Source organism: Indicator indicator, chromosome Z (genome assembly GCF_027791375.1).
Source record: "Indicator indicator isolate 239-I01 chromosome Z, UM_Iind_1.1, whole genome shotgun sequence".
NCBI lineage: Eukaryota > Metazoa > Chordata > Aves > Piciformes > Indicatoridae > Indicator > Indicator indicator.
In genome coordinates this window covers 65,291,209-65,314,682 of record NC_072053.1, presented here as the reverse complement: position 1 = coordinate 65,314,682, position 23,474 = coordinate 65,291,209, and the positions used below count along the sequence as shown (strand labels likewise).

General features: G+C 43.1%; 1 protein-coding gene across 5 annotated transcripts; it reads left to right on the top strand.

Moving 5' to 3' along the window:
• Positions 1-481: 481 nt before the first annotated feature.
• LPL (lipoprotein lipase) lies at positions 482-16,860 on the top strand. 5 transcript variants are annotated; one of them, XM_054397260.1, is made up of 11 exons: positions 482-682; positions 726-734; positions 7,336-7,499; positions 7,638-7,817; positions 8,427-8,538; positions 10,357-10,590; positions 10,824-11,066; positions 12,184-12,304; positions 13,088-13,270; positions 14,408-14,512; positions 15,441-16,860. In XM_054397260.1, exons 1-11 carry the CDS (start codon positions 598-600, stop codon positions 15,484-15,486), a joined length of 1,482 nt encoding a protein of 493 aa, XP_054253235.1. In that variant the 5' UTR covers positions 482-597; the 3' UTR covers positions 15,487-16,860. The 5 variants fall into 5 exon arrangements, with proteins under 5 accessions (XP_054253235.1, XP_054253234.1, XP_054253233.1 ...); XM_054397259.1 differs by lacking the exon at positions 726-734 and having other exon boundaries at positions 7,333-7,499; XM_054397258.1 differs by lacking the exon at positions 726-734 and having other exon boundaries at positions 482-700; positions 7,339-7,499.
• The last annotated feature ends 6,614 nt before the right edge of the window (positions 16,861-23,474 follow it).

Here is a 23,474-nt window from a genome sequence, read left to right as displayed (position 1 = left end):
TAGTGCAAAACCATGGATGGGAAAGAAGGCCTTATCTGAAGACACAGAGGAACTAGGTCGCCCAAGGCAAGGAGGACCAGGACATTGGAGGGGGCACATCGTGGGTATGCAAGCAGGGTTGCAGGGCACAGAGCCGCGAGGAGAGGGCAGAGCTGGGGCTGATGAGGGTGGGCAGAGGGAGCAAGGGCTCGCGAGGGCTGGTAAACGAGGATTGCATCCTGCCCGACCTCCAGGTGCTCGAGTCGAGCCGAGTCGAATCGAGTTGACTCCAGCTTTTCAGAGCTGGAGCCCAGGCCCGCGCCGCCCGGGCCACACCACCCGCGCCCAGCGCTACCCTGGACCTGCCCGGGCCCGCTAGCCACGCCCCTCTCCGCCACGCCCCACGGCGTGGGCCCAATGGACGCGGAGACTATTTGCATGTTTGCATATTGGCGGGGACATAAGGGCCGACACCGCAGAGGGGGCGCAGCAGGTTGGGTGGTTGTAGTTTTTGTGCCACCGTTGTGGTTTTCTTAAAGGAAAAAAAGAAAAACAAAAGCAACTCAGCAAAACCTTAGGCTCGTTTGTTTGTTGTACCGAAACTTTCCTGCTGCGGCAATGCACAAGGAGAGAGGAGGCGAGATGGGGAGGAAGGCGGTCCTGGTCGCCGCCTGTCTCTGCCTGCGCTGGGTGGCTGTTCTCGGTGCCGCTCCGGCCGCCGGTGGTAAGTCTTCGGGACGGGGAAGGTGGGGGCCGTGGTGCGGGGGTGTGCAGCCTGGGCGGAGTTCGGAGTGCGGCTGGGGCGGGATGTGCAGAGAAGCTGCCGGTCGCGCCTGTTGCATTGCTGGGGTTGTGGAGGGTGTTCGGTGGAGTGCTGTCGCCGGCATGGCGGCAACGGAGAGTTTGCAACTTTGCCTTTGCAAGGCTTTCATGGGGTGCTGGGAATGCTGTGGGACCTGAGTGGCGTGGGGTGGCCTGCAAAGGCGCTGGAGAGCGATGCTGGGAAGACCTCTGTCCTCGCAGGACAGACGCGGGGACAGTTCGCCGCTAGGAGCACAGGCACAACCTTCTGTGCTGATGGCATGAGCGGTGCAGGTTTGGGATGTTTTTTTTTATCTCCAGGAGCAAGGGGACTTCCAAGAGTTCTTTCCTAGACGTGAACTGGCACAACAGCAGCACCACAGTAGTGTCCCGCGGCTCCTTGCAGGGCCCGGGCCCTCTATGGAGCATAGGATTCGACCATCCCCCTGAGACCGTTCACCCGAAATTCATATAGTTTCCGATCCGAATTTCATCAGTGCCATGATAATGCTTTCGGGTTGTAATTAACGCTTTTAATGCAGCGGAACCCGTTAGGGAAGGATGAAGAGGATTGTACTCTCACAGTGTCTGTATATACACGCAGCTTGGAGTAGTTACGTAGTCGCAACGTTGAATTTAGGTACCATTTGTCCGTAGGCAGCTTTCAGGCTGGAGGAAGTGGAACGTGTGTGAATATTGACTGCTTGATGTTCACTAATGCTCTCGGTTAATCATGATTGCAGCTTTAATGAGCAAGGAGGCTTGTTTTGGGAGACTGCTGCTTCTCAAATGTGTGTTATCAGACACTGTTGGTGTCTTAACTTTCTTACAGCAATCCCACTAAAGGTAGACATGTAACATCTGTCTTTAAAAATCCACAGCCTTCGAAGAAAATGCATCTGAACCACTTTGTGATGCTAAAGAATAATATGGAAACTGCTGGTTGTTGGTTTTTTTGTTGTTTTGTTTGCCTTTTTCTTCTCACTGTTGATGTTTTTGTTACTTCATTTATGGAAATGAGGGAAATTTTTCACAAGTAAGAGCATGGCATGCTAGGCACATCCACAGGAATGTATTCTCACTTTGAATCTGATCTTGTGCCATCAGAGGCAATCTAAAGCACTTCTCATTGCCATATCCAAGTTTTGTACAGTAAAATATCTTCCTGGATATTTCACTCCTGTAGGAAGTGATTTGCTGTAGACTTACTGGTAATAATAGTTTCTTCTTAGGAACAGGTTGTATGAAAACAAGTTGTATGACCATCCTAAAGCTATCCCAGCTTTTAGTCCTGCACTATTTCATGCACATCCCACTAAAAAGCATGTTTGAAACCACAGGAAATACATGGTCCAGCCCTCAGGGAATCTAGAGTAGTTAAAAAACAACACAGAAAAATATAGTCCAGGATATGATAATATTAGTGTTCCAGAAAAAGATAAAAACATTACCAGAAATACATTTTGATTTCTGTTTTAACCAGTGTAAGTCTAGAATCGGGGATTACAGCAGATTTATACTGTCATATGATGTGAGCTGCAATCTTTTTCTCTGGCTGGTTTTTGGGATGAACCTACCAAAGCACCTGTGGCATGACTTTTCCAGAAATAATTTCTGAGGAGGCACAGAGGAGAGGCTGTCAAGCATCAGAAGTGTGCTGGAGAGTAGCATTAGCACTAGCACTCCTAAAAGTTAGCCAGAACCCCTTCTGTGCAGAAAGTGCTTCCGTTGTATGGCTTTCTCATTCATCCTTTCCTCCATATTAATGCGAGGTCTGACAGAGATTGAATTTTATTGTCTTTGGCTAATTACAGATATCCTAGAGAGGCTGATAGGTCCCAAGAGTGGATTGCAGCTTCCCAGCTGCAGTTGAGTAAGGACCTATATGACAGGGAGTGCCTTGGAGAGGGGTGAGCACCCATGTGCACAGTGTGAGAACAGCAGTTTGCTCTCATTTTGACAGATAGAAGGCTTAAGTTAGGAAGTTCCTGCTCAGCATCTGAAGTTGGGCCCAGTTTCTTTTCAAATGTATTGCTCTTTCTGTTGACTGCCTGGAAAGTGAAGGAGAACATACTCTTGGGGCTCTGCAATTAAGACAGACATAAATGAAGTTGTAATTTCTTTACAGCAAAGTTAAACAATAACCTGACTCGTAGGGTAAATTTCATGGGATTGCAACATATAGTAGTCTGCTTTCAGTTACTAGTACAGATTAATTTAAATGATAACAATCCTGTGATACAGCCCCTTTATTACAGCTAACCATGAGCATGCTTTAGAACTCAATTAGGAATTCAGTATGACTGACTGATGGGTGATCCTAATACCTGTTGTCAGCTTAGGGAAGAGCTAGTCCAGTTAACTTCAGATGGTTATGTAAATATTAGATGCTATGTGCAGATGTTTGTTGCTGCATGTGTCTGTGTGGGGTTGAGTTTACAGTCTGGTAATGTAATTTCTAATGATCTTTACAACTAGCTAATAGTATTTCCATTTCTACGTATGTAAAGCTGGGAAATGGTTGTTTATCAAAGATTGCCTTTAAAAAAAACTTAGTCAAAGTGCTTTGAATTTGGCAAATGCATTGTTAACATGTTTAGTATCTCTTGTCTGATGTGGGCAGTTTAACTTTTGCTCGATATTCCAGATGTTACTTCCTCAGAATTCTCATTCTCTGCCTGGCTGACCAGTGATAAAGTTTTCTTCACCAAAATCAGTTGCTAAGTTGACTGAGGCTTTTCATGAAGGAAACTTGAGGATGAGTTCTCTTGATTAATATGTAAACTCACTGGCATTGTCAGAATGCTTAAAGTTAGTGGGAGACTTTCAAAATTGGTAAGAGTCCTTAACTGAATGGAATTTCACAAATTCCAACTCCAAAATGTCATAAGGTTTAAAATGGGAAAGTAAACTAACTTTTCCCCAGGTTCTAAGCTTTTTTTCTCCCGAGTTCTACAATAATCTCTACCTTGATGTACAGGACAGCTCTTTTAAAATATGAAAAATGAGATTATGTATTTGGAGATGTAAGAAATCATGGTAGTTTGCAGAGCATGATGAAATGGAGTTGAGGAATGCAACCTGGAGGCTGTTAGAAAAGGCAACTCTGATTTGAAATTGGTGGCTTAATTCTGCTGTCCTTTCCAGTTTTCTGAAGAATCCTGTTGAAGGTCACCTTCTTAACTGTTAAGCACATAGCTGTGGCCAGAAAACTTTATTTTGTAACAGGGAAGCCTGGAAGCTTTTACAATATAGAATACATGCCTTTGTACCTTGGCTGAAGTAAGCCTGGAAAAGTGTGAATTTATTTTTTTAAAAAAATTAATTTAAATTTCTTTTAGCAAAAGCATTAATTTAAGACTACACATTTTTGCCTCCAGGTCTGCTTCTCTTCAATGACTTGTTTAGAAATGGACTCAGATTCTTGTCACTAAACTTCAGTATCTCAGTATGGATCCCCATATGTTTCTTTATATCCAATTTCTATTCTATGTTATGTAAAATCTGATGCAAATTTGTGTAAATTTTTATCCATGTGTTAAAGACTCCTCATTTCTGGGTTTCCCCTGTTTTACTAATGTGGATTAAAAGACACCATTAAGCAGTGGTGAATGTGTACATTGAAAACATTTATTTGGCTTTGTGTAAGGCTGTAAGAATGAGACCAAATTGGTTGTTGAACAGTTAGGGCACAATTCAAGGAGACCTTTGACTTGAAATCTTTTATCTATGACAAAAGTCTATGTATGACAGAGTTTTTCTGAATAATTTTTTAAATAGAACAAGATACTATATGAGGTACAAAAATAGGAGAGGGAAGTACTAGTATTCTGAAGTGATTAGTAGATTGTGTTCTGCAGTTTTAAAGCATGATCTATACAGAGTCAGTGTGTGATACTGCATATGACATATTGTAATTCTAAACTTTAATCTTCATAAGGTGGGAGGTGATAGGATACTGCAGCCTGCATGCAGCACAACATGAGGCTGAGACAAGTCATCCTGCATGGTCTGGGCCATACAGAATTTGCAAAGCCTAACACGGGTGAATTTGGAGGATAGATTCCTGAGTGCATCATTAAGAAGTCTGTAATTAACCCCACCACACACATGTCCCTCACTTAAGGAGTAATTTGCCAGTGGCATTAGATGTGACACTTTCTGTGAGAATAAAAAGATGCTAACAATTCTAATTCCTCATACATCATAGCTAAATGGGCAAAGTGGCTGCCTACCATTTCCCTAATCCATGGGCTGTGGCCTTGCAGCTGTTGGAGTCCTGGTGGTGATGGCACCTCAGTGTTCCTATGCCCATAAACGCATAGAGAGAATTTTAGGCTGATACACAAATTTGTGAAGCACTAGGCACATCTTCAGTGGTAGGTGCTACTGTACTTAAATCTTTTCTGACTTTGATGCACATTTCGAAGCACATTGTCAAGTACAGTGCACATGAAACTGAGTCTGAACTTAGATGCAAACTGTAGCATGCGTTTGTAATTGAAAATGCACTTCCAGGCAAGATATCAATTTAATTTAGAATTTGGTTAATTATCAGGTTTAATTCAGAAGAGAAATGGTATCTAACAATGAAAGGAAGCACTATTAACTAATGATGAAGTGGACTATTCTTGGTCACCTTCCTGTGTTGGACAGGAATATACAAAATTGAAAGTCCTTGCATTGTATGCCTTCCAGGTGAAAGCTTGATCTTGATCTTTTCAGGGATTTACTGATTCACTGCTGAGTGAAAAGTTTATAGTTGATATTTAACTAATCAGTCTTTGGGACTTCTGGCACAAAAGTGGTGTAAGTCAAAAAGATTTGTTTCAAAAAGGGATTTTGTGCCATTTCAGTTGGTGAGAAAACACTGTTTTGAAAGTACAAAAATAGAAGAAAGGGGCAGCTTCTGAGAAAGATCAGCATTTGATTAGTTTTTTAATTTTTTCTTTCAGCAGGTAAAGTCTTATATTCACCATTATGTGAATACTTTTACTTGTTTGGGGAAAGTTGTTTTTCATAAACTTTGCCCTTTCTTTCAGGGGAAGGGTGGTCATGGTGTAATTATCTTGGGTTAGCTAGCCAGTTTAGTGTGGTCAAGCCCAAACCCTAGAACTCTGTCTGTTCAGTGGACAATTTCCTGTTACTTCCATGCGTATGCTTTGCTTTCAGCAGGTGAGAAGTACTGCAGAACTTGGGCAGTGTTAAGCCTGTGATGACAGCAGTCATGTGTAAGCATTTGTTGCCAACCTGTGTGATGGTTTTAAACCTCGTGTGAGGTTAGTTTCTGATTTCTGTGGCCCTCCAAGCAGTTCAGTAACAGGTACCTGAGGGCTGAGTGAGTATGGTAGCTTGAATGTGAAGACCAGAAAAACTGAGTTTTGGGAAAAAATGGGTAGATGATTATTCATTGCCTTTGAGTGATGCAGCACGCTTTATGGAGAAATACAAACATACAATTTGTCATAGCAAACCTCTTCAGCAGTGTGAAAAAGAAGAGGAGTGGAAATCTGTTTTGCATGTCTGGCATGAGGTCTCACAGCATCCTTTTGCATACCCTACAGTGGCTTGGAGCCATTCATTCGTGTGTGTTTAGGAGTTTGTGAAAGCGTGGTGGTTGTGATGCCAGGAAGCACACTGTTGCGCAGGACAGAGTTGGCCTGAATTCAGCTACCCTTGGGAAACAGGCAATCAGTATTTGCGAAATGCAACTTGTCAAAGTAGGGACAGGTTTCTGAAAAACATTGGAGTTCAAGGCTGCAGTTAATTACAAGGTCAGCTGGATATGGATGTACTTAAGTGTTAAATATATCTTCTTTTGATGTCTGATTCAGATTTCTTCCCAAAGGAAACAGCAAAGTAATTTCTTTGCCTTGGCAAAAACAAAAGGAAAACTTATTTTGAAGCTGGAGGGAATTCTCCAAGAAGTGATTTGTCTCAGGCTGTCACATGCTTTGTTACAACCAGTACAAGAGCTTCACTTCTCTCCCTCCACTCTCAGATTCAAAATGGAAGAGAAAGATCTTTTCTTTTTTCTTGCTGATCAAATGATCTGAATTAGGCTTCTGCTTTACTAGTTAGTTTTCTGAATGGATGTCTGATCTTCTCACCTGCTGTTTTCTGTGTTAGTAAAAGGTTTAAAATAGCATTTTGCCAAACAGTGCTGACTTTGCCTAACAAGTCTCTTTAAAATAAGACCTGCAATGATTATTGAAGGAGAAGATGCACCACCAAAATATGTAATGGTATGGTAGGACCTTGCTGCTTTTTTGCATGTACTGTCTATGACTGTCCTGTGCAGTTTCCTGTGTTAATTATAAAAATAAACAGATGTCCTGTTAATAATTTAATGGGGAAAATTGACTGTTAAAAGGAATTCATACTTCTCTGACAACAGGCCAGTTTCTCAAGAACTGTTTTAGTAGGACCTTGGAGGGAGAGAAATTTTCTTGACTATTCCTGACATCTCTCCAACATTGTACCTGTGACTTCTGAACTGTTTGTCCTAATACTCTTAAAACACTGCTGTCTGTTTTCTGTGTTCTTGCACAGCAGAAGCTGAGACCAATTTTAAGGGAATTGAGAGCAAGTTTTCCTTACGGACACCTGCAGAGCCTGATGAGGATGTCTGCTATCTGGTTCCTGGACAGGTGAACAGCCTGGCACAGTGCAACTTCAACCATACCAGTAAAACCTTCGTGGTGATCCATGGGTGGACGGTAAGAAGAAAGAGAAAGAATCTTCCTTTTAGCTGTGCTCCTGATTAGCTGTGCTAGATGTACTGGCTAAGGTGTCTGTATGCTGCAGATGATAATAATGTATTTCCATTTTAACTATAAAAACCCCAAACCCAACAGGTGACAGGAATGTATGAAAGTTGGGTCCCGAAGCTGGTGGATGCTTTATACAAGAGGGAACCTGATTCAAACGTCATCGTTGTAGACTGGCTGGTTCGAGCTCAGCAGCATTATCCAGTGTCTGCTGCGTACACGAAGCTGGTGGGAAAGGATGTTGCTATGTTTATTGATTGGATGGAGGTAAGACATGTAGTCGGACTTCTCACATGGTATGTAGTGTCTGGGGAAACAAAACAGCAGTGATTCAGCCCTGTTAATCATTTCCTGTTGCGGAGATGAAGTTAAGCTATTGCAGACAGTACATTTGCTGGACTGATAAAATCCTAGCTTACTTAAAAAAATCTTACACAAGGTGGCCTTATAATAGTGCATTCCAGAAACTTCATCTTGCAGTCTGTGAAGCCTTGTGTTAAGTTCAAGAGATTTCTGAAGGCTCTGTGAGAATAGTTATAAAATACAATTTCCTATATATTACGCAGCAGCTGGCCCTTGGAAAACAGAAATTTGCCCTGCTTTTGGGAAATAGAGATCCAGAAACTGATGGGGAGGGGCTGTCTGAAGACCGTTGATACAGTGTTTTGCCACACATTCTGTGTTCCTCCCTGCTTAGATTTTTGCAAGTTAGTCAACTCAAGTGACCAAGTATGGCACAAATTATGTTAATTTTATTTAGTGTTTCTTCTGTTATTCATAACTCAAAGATAAATCCTGGTGTTTACAAAATGTTTTCCCTTGTGTCCTCTGTTTTGCTATTTGACTTCAAATTTTAAACAAATCATTCTTCTGCAGGAACAATTCAATTATCCTCTCAACAACCTCCACTTGCTGGGGTACAGTCTAGGTGCTCATGCTGCTGGCATTGCTGGGAGCCTGACCAAGAAGAAAGTGAACAGAATTACTGGTAAGAAAACTTGTGGCTGTAGAGTGGAAAGTCCTGTCTCTTCCATGCTGAAATATGTTCCTCTGGAAAAATCGCCAAAAATGCTTGTTAGCAGTACTTGTATTCATGCTTTATTGAATCAGCAGGTCTGATATTCTGTAGTAGAACTGGAAAAGGTTTGCAGAACAACAACAAAGGTGATGGGTGAGAAGCCTTCATCAGCTTCTGCACAAGAAATTGAACAGACAGGGATTCACTGGCCATCAAAAGAGACTAGTTGGGGGGATGTGATTGAGACCAGCCAAATCAATGGCTTGGAAGTCACAGTATCTCTTGCAGCACTGGACCTTCTGATGGCTGTCTTCATCTGACAGCCATTCCTTGCAGCTGATGGGAGCTCTTCAGAAAGAACAGGAGGTAGATTCTCCTGCAGAGGCTATAATACCTGCAGAGCTCTTTGCCATGAGATGCTACAGATACAAGAAGTTTATACAGGCTCAAAGGAAGATTGGACACATAATCAGAAGACATCCACTGTGGGTTACTTAAATCCTGACAGTCTCAAGTAATGTTCTAGACTGACAATAATACAGAGTTTTATGAAGGGGAGGGAGGTATACACAGGCTTGCCCTGTCTCTGTGCATGATTTGTCTGCTTAGGGTTGATTTCTTGAGGCTGATAAGGTTGCTAGGCAAGGCAGAGTGCATGGCCACCCTGGGGCTGATTTGACAGTCACTGATCTCAGTGACAAAGGAAATGCCAACATCAGCCAATGAAGCTAAGAAGAATCATCTGTTGTCTTCATCTGTTGTCTTCACTTCTGAGAGAGCTTGGGAGCAGCGTTTAAATGGAATCATAGCTCTCTTCCTCCTGACACCCTTTGCAGTTTCACCTCAGCCTGGCTGTCATTCCAGATCCACAGGCATGCCTAGGAGTGGACTAGGCATCAGGAATGACTGGCTTCTGAGAGGTGTCAGATTTAAAATCAGGAGACCAAGGCACTGTTCCTTTCTCTCTGCTGCAGCACTGCTTTCACTGAAACTGCCAAATCACTCCAATACCAGTAGCCCTCTGTTATGCCCTGACAGTTGGCCTTAGTGCCCAGGATTAACCTTTCCCTGGGAAAGAGACATCATCTTTGAGCACAGAGTGATGAAATGTGGTTCCTGAAGTCTTCACAACAGAGGGGAAGGCAGCCCAGACTGAGTGAGGCTAACCACAGGTGGGCAATCCAGATGTCTGCCCCAAGCTGAGGACTTCTCCTGTGGAAAAGACATGTCCCTTCAGCTGTGCCTCCAGTCATCTCTCAAGTAGTTATTTGGATAGTACCTCTTCACTGGCAGAATAGTTCTGGGTGTTTTTCATGTCAGTGTTATTTCAGCTTGGCATTTTACCATAATAATCCCCTTTGCCCTTAGGCATGTCGACAATGAAGCTCTCATTTTTTTTTCCTGCTTGTCTCCTAGCAGAGAGTTAGGAGCAAGACATTTCAACATTTCAGATAGAAATTTTATAATTCTTCATAAGAAAGGAAGATCCTGAGAAAACATTACTAGTTTATGCAGTGGAAATGTTACAGCTTTGAAGTTATCTGGGCTTCTTTACATATGTTTACATATACCTTATGTGTTTTTTTTTTTGAAGTGACAGCTTCAGGTAGTTTATTTGATTCTCCTGTACACGTGGGTGCTACTTAAATGATCCCACTGTTATGCCTGTAGAGACACCACCAACAACATGTAGTATTCCATCCCATTGTGGTAGCCAAGTGACATTTTTTACCACTCAGTGTCTTTGGCAGACAATCTCAGTTGTCCTTTGTGGTTTGCCCCATAAAGGACTGGATCCAGCTGGTCCTACCTTTGAGTATGCTGATGCCGTTACCCGTCTCTCCCCTGACGATGCTGACTTTGTGGATGTCCTGCACACATACACTCGAGGCTCTCCAGACCGTAGCATTGGGATCCAGAAGCCTGTTGGACACATTGATATTTATCCTAATGGTGGAGGCTTCCAGCCGGGTTGCAACTTGGGAGAAGCACTCCGTCTGATTGCTGAAAAAGGCTTTGCAGGTGAGGCTGTTCTGAAACCAATAGTGTAATATCCAAAGCAACATTTTCAATAGCCTGCAGGTTTCCTGCAGTCAAAGATCTGAGAGGCACAGGAACTTGTTCTTTCAAGTGCTTTTAAAAGCCACCCTGTAAAGCTCAGCTCTGGTGTAGCAGATTGTGCTTGTTGACAGCATTGCTTAGGGATTTATATCATATGCGTGTGTCTACCCATTACACATTCTTGTTCTTTGAAGATGTGGATCAGCTAGTGAAATGCTCCCATGAACGATCCATCCACCTCTTCATTGACTCCCTACTCTATGAAGAGAAGCCCAGCATGGCCTACCGCTGCAACACAAAGGAGGCCTTTGAGAAAGGTCTCTGCCTGAGCTGCCGGAAAAACCGCTGCAATAATTTGGGTTACAAGGTCAACAGAGTGCGAACGAAGCGGAACACTAAAATGTACTTGAAGACTCGTGCTCAGATGCCCTATAAAGGTAGGTCCTGCTTGTTTTCTGGTTAGAATGACTGGTGCTTTTGCTCAGCTGTCTGTCAGCAGGTGTATGTGCTGCAGATGACAACATTGCTGCTTTGGTGCCTATGGTGAGCAAGGATGAAGCTTGCTTACAGGTTGCCATTAAGTGCAATCAAAGCACAGCCTCAGAACCAGTGTCATCTTACTCAAGGTGTGGAGGTGGGGGGTAGAATACAAATAAGATACTGTTTAGCTGTTTCTCAGTAGGAAAACTATGAAGATTTGTTCTGTGGCCTGGTTACTTGGAACAATTGAGTATTCCAAATTTTTGTCAATGTTTTTCATCCAAATTTTTTCTGCTGCTGGGAAAACAGTTAGCAGAGCTCAGCTTTGTGAGCAGCTTCTTTAAAGATATGCAATCATTAGACTTGTGTCTTTTGTAGTGCCTTTGCCAGAGAAGCATGAGCCCTTGTTACAATATTTATTACAGCACTTCTGTGATTCCATTTGCCATAGCAGTAGGCCTGACGATGACACTGCCAGTAAGAACTGGAAGTCTTTCAGCTGGGAAAATAGCTTCAGAGTTGGATTATAAGTTTTTTTGTGTTTTTTTTTTTTTTTCACTCTGCATCTTTGACTGTACCATATGGTGTGCTCATTGTGTGCAATCAGAGGGCGCATTCTTGTGGTGTTGGAACAGCTGCAAGATAGTGTTTTGTTGGTTTTTGGTGTTTAATCTGCACTGTCAGTGGGTTGTTTTTTTTTCTTCTTTTTTTTCCCCCTCCCTTAAGGCTCCTGTACAGGGAAGGCACAGTTTACTTGTTTCAAGTCAGGGGCAGCAAAACTTGCACACTGATAACAGATTTGGAGGTGATACTCCAGACTTGGGGGTTGTAGTGGCTCTCAGGTCTAAATAGAGAGTTTTGTTAAACTGCAAAGGAGTTTTTTAATTGTAGTTTCCTTGAATCCTAACTTAGGGAAAATGGTTTCCTGGATACCTGCAGGAAACTAACTCCTCAATTTTAGTGCTGCTGGCAGCCTAGAATTTGCACTGGATTTTTTTGGGTGGTTTTGTTATCAGTAGTTTCTTTAGAGGCTGAGTTTTTTTCCTAATGGCCTTTTTGTTTTTGTTTGCCCAGTCTTTCATTACCAGGTCAAGATCCATTTCTTTGGGAAGACTAATATAACCAAGACAAATCAGCCATTCCTAATCTCTCTCTATGGAACTCTAGATGAGAGTGAAAACATTGCATTCACACTGTGAGTAGCTACAGAAAAAACTGCAATGTACTGTTGAGTCTGCCCAAATGTCTTAAAGACACAGCTGAAAAATTAGCTCTAGCTACAGAAATATTAAAGTCCAAGAATCTGTTCTTAGAGTTGATTAAGAGGATGCATCCACTGTGGAAGTCACGATCTAAGCTCTACAGGAGCTGCTTTTGATGAGAGATCTGAATTATGGAAGTGTGGCTCAGCCTAGCAAGACTTTTTCTGGTGTGGCAGGTTTCTTGTTTTCCTCTCTTTTTAGTAGCTTTATGCCATGTTTCAGCTGTTTTAAAGCCCCTTAAAAATAAACTGCAACCTGGAGTTGATTGTGTGGGTCTGTAGGCCACAGTGCAGAAGCTGAGCAAAACATGGGATTTGCTTCCACAGCTCTGCAAGTAATCACAAATCTCTGCTTATGTCCCTGGCCTGACAGGGAATGGGGCTAAGAAAGCACTAAAGTCTGCTTTTTACTCCAAGAAACCTGAACTGTTCCTGGCTGGTGGGTATCTGGCTTCTCTGAGAACTATCAGCACTGAAGACACCCCTTGTCTGGCAGCCTGTCCAAGGACTTGTTCTAGTTTTGCTGAAGAAAGCTATTGCTCGTGGCTCTACAAAAGTCTAAGGTGTCTTTACCTTACTCCATCCGTCAGAACTGTGAATAAGTTTGCTTCCTTCTTTTTTTTCCTTTGCTCTCTAGACAAAGATCTAATTCCTTCCCCTTAATTTTCTATGTCTGAGAGTTGCCATTTTCACTTTTCCTTGTTCCCCTTGCCACAGGCCAGAAGTCTCCTCAAACAAGACCTATTCCTTCCTGATTTACACAGAAGTGGACATTGGTGACCTACTTATGCTGAAGCTGCAGTGGGAGAAAGACACCTTCTTCAGCTGGTCAGACTGGTGGACTCCTTTTACATTTGATATCCAGAGAATCAGAGTGAAGTCAGGAGAAACTCAGAAAAAGTAACTAGCTTTGGTTATTATTAGCTATATTATTAGATATGTTTTAGTTGACAGGGATTCCTGGTATCTTGCTGGGTGGGACAAAACATGAAAAGCAATTACAAATGAATGTGTCATTTATAGTCAGGGTGCCAGTGGCATCAATGTGGCATTTTTCAGCCAGGTTTTGTTGCTGGCTTCCACTGGGATGTGTAATCTGTAGTTTTGCTGCCACATGATTTGCATCCCACTGTCTCACGTGCCTCAAGTTGGTTGTAATAAGCAGGGAATGATATCCAAGAACCAGCATCTCTGATTCTATTTGAAGCTCCCCTCCCTTCTCCTGCTGGACATTTGCATAGACTTTCTTGCAGGGAGCATGCTTAGAAGGAAATTTTTAGAAACCTTTCCCAAAAGCTGCATTTGTACAAGAAATCAGTGCTTCATTAAGCTGTTTTCTTAGGAGTTGAACACCCGAGTGGTGGAAACATGACCGTTGCAGGGTATTGCTAATGCACGAATGTTAAAACAAACTTTGAGCAACTACTTTGACTTGGATTTTTTTAAATGATTCACGAGACACGAGATCTGTTAGCAAAAAACAGACCCAGAACAGTATGCCTGTCCTATGTCCAGTGTTCTGAATAATATTTTACTCCTTTGAATAAACAAGGCAGTCATTTGATCAGAGAACAGTTATCAGAGCTGAGCAAATAGAGAAGTGGGGAAGTACTGATAAATAGAAAAGCAACTGTTCAGGTTTGCTGGAATTGACGATCTACTTTGTTTGCAAACATTTGAGGGAGTAAGGCTTTTTTCCAAGATCCTTGACCTGACAAAAGTCGTACAAGGACAGATGTACAAGATCCAAGAGACCTTGAGATAGTCTTTTTCTGTCTAAAAGAGCAGAAGCTCTTTATACAACAGCCAGCAAAAGTTAGAGTTACAATTTGAGGTCCATGCATAATGCATTTACCTTTCCTGCCCCTCCCCCCCAACATTCTTCTGTCACAAAATTATCTTTTCTAAAATAACTTTCTCACAGGCTTGTAAATGCCCCACATGACAAAGAATAAAAGCTGGTACCAAGCACCAGTCCTGTTCATATGGTTAAAAAGATTTCTGGCTCAATGTCATTGTCCAACATTTGTTCCACAGGGTAGTGTTCTGTTCACGAGACGGCACCTCGCGCCTCGGTAAGGGAGAAGAGGCACCGGTGTTTGTGAAGTGCTCCGAGCAGCCTGCCGACAGAAAGAGAGGACGGTATGAGTGATCACTATTGGGTTAGGGGAAGCTTCCCAGTTTGGTTGACTTTTGCACTAGTCTTCTCAAGGCTTTGGAAGCGCCACAATTCAGACTAACCTGAGGTTTGTGTATTGCAGCTTTTACACCCTAGTTTGGTTCTCTGCTAACCATCTCCTTGTGTGGTTGTTAACATACCTAAAAACCAGGTACAAGTCACTGCCTCACATTCAGAGTGGTCAAGTGTAAATGACTGTTGGGGTTCACAGACAAGGTGCTAACACAAGGTATGCCTCTGTCTAAGAGTGCCATACATTTACCCTTGATTGAAGAACGTCCATGCTGAGTCAGTCCAGAGCCTTCCCTCCATACTGACCAGTAGCAGATTTGGAGGCTAGTGCAGAAACTGAGCAGGCATATGCAGGTACTATTCCTGGCACACTGCTTTCTGCTAGCAACAGAGCGACTTCCTCAGGTTGGCACCTCTGATTTAGATTAGAGATTGAGTCTTTGTGTTTAATGGCATTTGGCACACTTTAATTCTTTGATCAATATTTCTTAAAAGGAGTAAACTTTTGAATGTGTGTCTAACATTAGCTGGACTTTATCCGCTAAAGTTGGAGCTCAAGAAATGGTTCTGTGTATTATAGTGCAGTTGCTATGTCTGTAAGGTCTCATGGGTATGCTTCTAGACTGAGATCTAGGTCTGCACTGAAAGGGGTGAGCTGACCTTCACTCCAGCACAGTGACCTGGGGAAGCCCAGAGAGCTCTATGTGCATCTGATGTGTAAAATCAAACAGCAGCCAGGAAGAGCCCAAGAACATAATCTATTTTCCTGTTAAGCAGTATATAAATTTTTTTTTTTGGTCCTAAATCACAAAAATAAGGCAAAGAAACAAGTATCTTACTACATCTTCCTCTTCACCTTATCTCTTTCTTTCTCTACAGTGCCAAGAAAACATCTAAAGAAAATTCTGCTGATGAATCTGCCTAAGTGACAAAACTGAAGAGATTTTCCCTCTCTGCCCTGCCATGCCGGGGAGGAGGAGAATCTGTTCATCCCTGTGGACTGGATGTTCAGAACCAAATATATAGAAATATTTATCTGCTGATGGCTCTTTGCCTGCTATTCCTAGCTATTTTAGGAGACTTTTTATAAGGAAGTCCCAGTATACAAAGTTACTAACCATAAAGACACATTATTCAAATAGTTAAAAACAAAAAGAAAACTGCAAAACTTGCCAAAGGCTTGAGTGCTGAGAAGGAATAGGTAATTTTGCTTAATCATGGTGCCTTATGACAAGGTTTCTTGACCTCAAAGTTTTCTAGTATTTATTGAAAAGAAACAAAGCCCTTCATGTGGCTTTCTTTTCGTCAGTTTTCTGAAACTTTTTACTGCCTTGGATGACTGAATTTTCAGACAGTGGCTAGACTTCATTGTCTTAGTGTGCATTTAGCAAATGAGTAGGTTTCTCATGTGAGAAAAACCACCTTTGTGTGTATTACTAAAAGGTGCCACAGACTGACTTAGTATGGGGATGTGTTTTCTAGTTTGTGGTTGTGTTTTACGTGGGGGTAGATGCCAGTGCTGCTTAGCAATAGATATGATCTGTTAAGCTATATACCTCTATGCAGCTTATCCTGGAATAAATAGCAGTTGTAGGGGAAGTAACAGTGTCCTGTGCAGGCATTCAGCTTTTCATTCCTTCAAAATGAAAACACCTAGCCTTTAACACAGTTAAAGAACTACGAAGGAATTGAGCTACCAGAAACAGCAGGAAACTTTTCCCCCCCCCACTGGCAGTTGGTCTGCTCTTTGACACTAAATATCAGTCGTGCAGCTCAGTGCCTGCAGTATTGCAGTCTTCAGTGCAAGTGAATCCACGTGACAGGTGACAAGCAGGCTTATGTTTCCCTGTACTGGAATTGTGACTGCCAGTGACCCACCTTAGTTTGTTGCTTGGCTGTGATATAGTGCCAGATCCTAGGAGCTGCTTGGTTTTCTGACATACGATAGAATTGAGCAAGGAGCAGGAGCTGTGACAGCTGCTGCTTTTAAGAAGCCTGGTTGTGTGATGTGCAAGAGTAAATGCTCTGAAGAAACACTGAAATTAGGCATGCTGCAAGTTGTCAGAAACAGATATATTGTAGGCATTCTGCTTCCCCTTTAAGCAACACGATTTTTCTAGTGCTCTGAAATGTTCAGTAGTCCTTTTTTAACTCTCTAGAAGATAATGTACTGGGGAGGCAGAGGTGTAGTGTGAGCTATTGATGCTGGGTTTTGTAGTCTTTCCTGCATGTGCAAGGCAGTGTGGAGGTAGTGATTTTTCCAACATCATCCCATTTTGAAACTGAAGCCAACATGTATGTGTTTTGTTTTATTTTCCAGCTGTGGCTGCTAGTATATTTGGGGATAAAAGTCTTCAGTGCAATATGTTGGAATATTAATAACTGCAATTGCTCACATTTGATTTCCTAACCCTTAACTCCACCCTCTGACTCATCATATCTCTGCTGTAGTTTGAGTATTGAGCCACTGCATTTGAGACCTCTAAAAATAAATCATGATTTATTCCTTGTAGACTTCACATTTGTTGCAATTTTCTCTTTAACATTTAAGCTCTTTGAGAGAGGAAAAAAGTGTTTGAACAGGTGTGTGCTTACTTGCAGGGTCAAATACAACACATACAGAACTTGGATACAAAATTGTGGAGATCCTTGTACATGAGGGCACATGATTTAGCTTTTGGATGTTATTTATTAGCTGTAAATATGATATTTATGTGTGTAAAGGTAGTTTGTATATGTTGCTAAAGTTCCTGACAATCTCTGCCTTAATACAGTTGTGTGGTATTAATCCTGTATATAGCTTTCAGGTGTTTTATCAACAAACCACTTACACTGCATTATTTCATGTGTGGTTAATACTTTTTTTTAAAAAAAGAAAGCTCTTCAGTTTTGTACAGAATGGAAACCTGTGGTTTTAATAAAAATCTCAAATGGATGAGTCACTAGTTTCCTTTTGCTGAGATAATCTGCTGTATATTTTTTATGCGAAGACCACAGCCTTCTACTTGGATTCTGTGGTGAAGAGATGGACTAAGAATTTAGCAATGTGTAATTTCTATTTCTTTTCCTTTTGAGAAATGATAGAGCAAGACCAGGTATCACTCTGTGCCAGCAACTGTCCCCATCACAAGAGAAATAGCTGCTCACCTGTAGTTTGTGGTTTCATGTCCTTTTTGGAACAGCCCACCCTTTGAAAGGCAAAAACTGGAACGATGCTTCTGTTTACTGTGCCAAAATAGAGGTTGTTCTCATGTGGGAACAGGAATTAAGCACCAATGCTTTACCACCACTACTGCTTAAGGGAGTAACAGTGAGAAGAAAAAAAAAATCAAAACCCCGCCAAAACAAACCCCCCACCACTTTGACCCACATGTTGTGAGCAAAGCTGAGCTCAAGAGTGATTGTCACCAGAACGTGTTTTCTCTCTGAGAGATAGGCCAAGGCTCTAACAAGGCCGTTGGAAGGAGAGCACCAGAATTAAGGAGACTTGTAGTGAGGTGTATGGAGAACAACAGTAGGAGTATTTAGAGCAGCTCTGAGCTGGCTTGGGAGGCACTTGTGAAATGGAAAACAAATGGGTGCAAGGGCAAACAAAGGATAAACAGGCAGGGATGGAGAGAAGGGGAGGATCTGATGGAGAAGATGGAGAAGATGGAGTAGAGCGGCTTAGGGGAATGAACGGAGAGGGAAAGCTGAGGCAGGAGCTTTTATCTTCAGAGAGGAATGCATGGAAACAGTGGCTGCAGGTGGTCTAAGGATACTCTGCTGCTTTCCATGAATCAGCTGCTGGGTTTGGGAAACGGAAGGATTCCTGCAGTTGTACAAGATAAGACCTACGACCACATCTCTTAAAAGCACTGTGATACTAGTACTCTATTAAAGCCACAGCAATCTCACCACTAAGTGTGTTGTTAGGTAAAGCAGTAAAATAGTTTTTGGTGCAGGGACAAGAACTTGGGAGCTTCTCTGTCCTAGAATTGTAGAATGCTAGGGGTTGGAAGGGACCTCCAGAGGTTGAGGTTCCCTGTCCTGCAAAGCACAACCACTTAGGGCAGGTCACATAGGAATGCTTCCACGAGTGTTTTGAAGATTTCTAGAGGAGGAGGAGGAGGAGATCCAACAACCTCTTGGGGCAGCCTGTTCCAGTGCTCCATCACCCTAACGGTAAAAATGTTTTTTCTCATGTTGAGATGGAATTTCCTGTACTTGAGTTTGCATCCATTGCCCCTTGTCCTGTCCCTGAAAAGGGTATCACTGAAAAGAGACTGGCTCCATCCTGCTGACAACCCCCCTTCTGATATTTGTAGACATTGATAAGGTTTCAGCCTTCTCTTCTCCAGACTAAACAGCCCCAGGTCTCTCAGTCTTTCCTTCCAAGAGAGATGCTCCAGTCTGCTAATCATCCTTATAGCCTTCCGTTGAACTTTGTCCAGTAGTTCCCTGTTGCTCTGGGGACCCCAGAACTGTGTGCAATGCTCCAGATGTGGTCTAGCTAAGGCTGAGTAGATGGAGAAGCAAACCTCCCTTGACCTGCTGGGCATGCTTTTAATGCACCTGAGTACACTATTGGCCTTCTTGGCCACCCTGGCACATTCTTGTCCAATAGCCTTCAGAGACATCCCTGGTCCCATTACTCCTGAATCTTGTTTGGCAGTGCCTAGCCACCTCAGGAAAGGTGATGCCCTACTCATCCTGCAGATTGTCTCTGGAAGGAAGCATGTATTGTCCCGTGATTTGAACAGGAAGAAAGAACTATGCTTGGCTGGAAATCAAGAGTGAAGGAAAGAGTAATAGTCCTATACCTGTAAGGCAAGGAAGCCCTGACTGAAGTACCTACTGGCTAGAATGCATTCAAATGTATTAAATTTTGAGAAATTTTTGGAACCAGCATGAGTTTGCTGTCTTTAGATGTCTCAATACTCAGCAGCTTGATGTTTAATTGATTGCCTGCCCTGTTGGAGCACCATATTCTTCATAGGTGCCTGAAATGTGGCCCCTGGTTGCACATCAGGGGGCACATGCTTTGGAAATTAGATTTCAGTAGCTCAACATCCAAAGTCCAAGATCAGTTCCTCTGTAAAAACTGAGAAAGCACTCAAATGATTCAGCAGGGAGAAAACTTCTTTGCATGTCTGTGAAGTGGGTGGTTGATTTCCATGAGCCATGATATAATGAAATTTGCACAGATATATCCCACATGGAATCACAGAATCACCAGAGCTGAAAGTGACCTCTAAAGATCATCTAGCCCAACCCCCCCTGCAGTGAGCACGGGCGTGATCAACTAGATCAGGTTGCCCAGAGCCCTGTTGAGCCTCACCTTGAATATCTCCAGGGATGGAACCTCAACTGTCTCTCTGGGCAACCTGTTCCCGTGCTCCATTACCCTCAGAGTAAAGAAGTGTCTCCTTGTGTTAAGGTGGAACTTCCTCGTGGTAAAGAACTTGTTCCTGATGTCCAACCTAAATCTACTCTAATTGAAAACCATAGGCCTTTGTGCTAGCACTGCAGGCCTTCACAAACAATCCCTCTCCAGCCCTCTCGTAGGCCCCCTTCAGGTACTGGAAGGCTGCTATCAGGTCTCCCTGCAGCCTCCTCTTCTCCAGGCTGAACAACCCCAGCTCCCTCAGCCTGTCTTTGTAGCAGAGGTGCTCCAACCCCCTGATCATTTTCCTGGCCCTCCCCTGGACCCCACTCCATCAGGTCCACCTCCAGACAGGACACAGTAGTCTAGGTAAGGTCTCACCAGAGCAGAGCCAAGTGGCAGAATCACCTCTCTGGATCTGCTGGCCACACATCTTTTGGTGCAGCCCAGGATGTGATTTGCCTTCTGGGCTGCAAGCACACACTGCCTGCTCATGTCCATCTTCTTGTCCATCAGCACTCCCAAATCCTTCTCCACAGGGCTGCTTTTTAACACCTCCTGCCCCAGCCTGTGTTGATAGTGAGGGTTGTTCCAGCCCAGGTGCGGAATCCTGCACTTGCTCTTGTTGAACCTCATGAGTTTCTCCTGGGCCTAACTCTCCATCTTCTCCAAGTCCCTCTGGATGACATCCTCTTCCTCTGGCTTATTGACAGCACTCAGCTTGGTGTCATCTGCAAACTTGCTGATGGTGCACTAGATACCGCTCTCTATATTGTTGATAAAAATGCTGAACAGTACAGGTGCCAGTATGGACCTGTGAGGGACACTGCTTGTCACTGCTCTCCATCTGGACTTCGAGCCATTGACTACTACCCTCTGGTTGTGACATCTTTGTATATGAATGCTTTTTGGGTTTTGGGTTTTTTTTATTTGCACAAACTGCCTAACTATGGAGCATCACAGAATCACACAACATTAGGGGTTGGAAGGGACCTCCAGAGATCAACATGTCCAACACCCCTGCCAAAGCAGGATCACCTAGGGCAGGCTGCACATGAATGCATTCTGGTGGTGCATTGAAAGTCTTCAGAGAAGGACACTCTGCAGCCTCTCTGGGCAGCCTGTTCCCATGCTCCATTACCCTCAGAGTAAAGAAGTGTCTCCTTGTGTTGAGGTGGAACTTCCTGTGTTCTAGCTTGTACCCGTTGTTCCTTGTCCTGTTACTGGGCATCACCAAAAAGGGACCATTACCTTCATCTTGACACCCACCCCTCAGATATTTATAGATGTTGATAAGATCCCCTCTTAGCCTTCTCAAGACTAAACAGTCCCAGTTCTCTCAGTCTTTCTTCATAAGAGAGATGTCCAAGTCCTGCAATCTTCTTTGTAGCTCTCTACTGGACTCTACCCAGCAGATCCTTGTCTCTCTTGAATTGGGGAGCCCAAAATTGGACACAGTATTCCAGGTGTGGTCTCACCAGGACAGAGTAGAGGGGGAGGAGAAGCTCCTGTGATCTGCTGGACACACTTAATGCACCCCAGAACGTTTTTATCTTTTCAGATATAGCTGTGTGTCAACTTTTCCTTTTTTTTAAATTTTTTTGAGTATTGTGAACAAAATGTCAGAAGCTTACTGCTTTGGATGAGCAAGACACTGCAAATATGTTGTTTCTGAAGCTGGTAAAAGGCAGATATAGAAAATGAAATTTCAGTAAAGGGGCAGAATTAAAGCAAATGCAGGTTTTTGTTTACAGCCATTAATACAGGGCTGTCCATACACTATGTCAGTCCACACATAGTAATATTAAAATCTCCAGGTGCAAGGGGACCAATCCAACTGCCACCAAGTCATCATTCAGGAAAGAAATTTCCAGCTTCTTTTGTTGCCTCTTTCCAGAAAAATCTTTTTGTCAAATGTCTTTTGTAGAAGGTTTGGAAATTTACACATAAACAAATAAAGGGATTATCATTCTCCAGTGATTGAAGAACAAGGAAATGAGAAGAGGAAGGGAAGGGAACCGTTTGGCAGAACATCCCATGTAGAGCTTGTCTCAACAATGCCTTTATATCCGTGTGTGGAGCTATCTCTGCTCTGCAATGCTAATGATGTTTCCCTAAATAATTTCAAGTTAGCCAGAACAATGCACTCACATCAGAAAAGCAGATGCTAAACAGGGACCACTTTGGGTGTAGCAGGTGTTAGTGTGTGGGTGCAGTGTATGTCCAATGATGTAATCTCTCAACCATTCTTGTCAGATAAACACCTTGTTCTTAGTTGAAGGCCCTTCCTGTCTGAAGTAACCTCAGATCATTAGTCTCACTTCTCGCCAATGATTCTGGAGAATCTCGCTACTGTGCATCACCTGACCCCGTCGAACCACTCTGGTAAGCAATGAGGTAGCCTGTCTGGCCACATGTCTGTCCTCAAAAGTGCCTGGAAGTGAGGACATGCTCCACCTGCCAAAGGTTTTTTTTACCCACAATTAGCAGTAAACCTGGAATCTTCTAAGTAGAGAAACAAGATCAAACACTGAGAGGACTGACAGTGCTGGCCAGCTTCACTTCATATGCACAAGTGCTCTGCAAAAACTAGGAACAGTAGAAAGAGATTCCCATGTTGGAACAGGTTGAACAGGTGCTAGGAATAACCACACTTTTTCAAAAGAAGAATCAAAGAGAGGACTTCAGAACAGTTCTTTGCCATGTCCTCAGGCTTTAGTGAAGCCCTTGCTTCCATTCCCTGGTATGTAGAATGTAGATTCAGAGACTTCTGGGGTTTCCTTCCGCAGCCTGAGAGGTGGTTGCTACATGAGGTTTCCTTGACCATTGGGATTAAAAACCACTCCTATGGCTGACTCTGAGTGTGAGGAGAGTACTACCAGATGTGCTTCTGGTGAAATGTCTACTTCTGCATTCACAATGTGAGGTCTAATCCACACCCCACTGAGGCTGTGAAAAATTTTCTCGTTGTTGGCAGTGTGGGCTCTTGTGTACTTTCCTAATACCTGGCATGATACCCCAGTTTTAAAATGAAAATACAACTCAACCATTCTTGCTTATCCTCCTATTATGCATTGTTGCCAAACTGAGTGCATAGATGTCAGGTCATGATCTGCTCAGGCACTGGGTTAAAAACCATTTCTGGATGATGACTTATAAATATTCCCCTATATCTTGGCTAGTACAGGCTTGCTTATGTATTGAATTCCAGGACAAACAGCCTAATTGCAGTAATGTAAATAGCACACAACTAAAATTAAGGAAAAAAAAGAAGAAAGAGAGAGAGAAAGACATGATATATATAATACTTTACTTAATAGGAGGGTATGAGACAAAGATGATCCCAAGCAAACTCCACTGGGTTCTGGCCTTCTTGCTGGCAGACCAGAGGTTTCCACAGACCATGGAAGCCATTTCAGGGACATTCTCATGTAAATCCATCTCGCTGCTCTGTGTGGCTCACTATCTCCATGTCTCAGGTTGGGGGTACACTCTCCAGACACTTGCTGGGTCTTGCTCTGAAGCCAGGCATGGCTTCTTAAATTCCT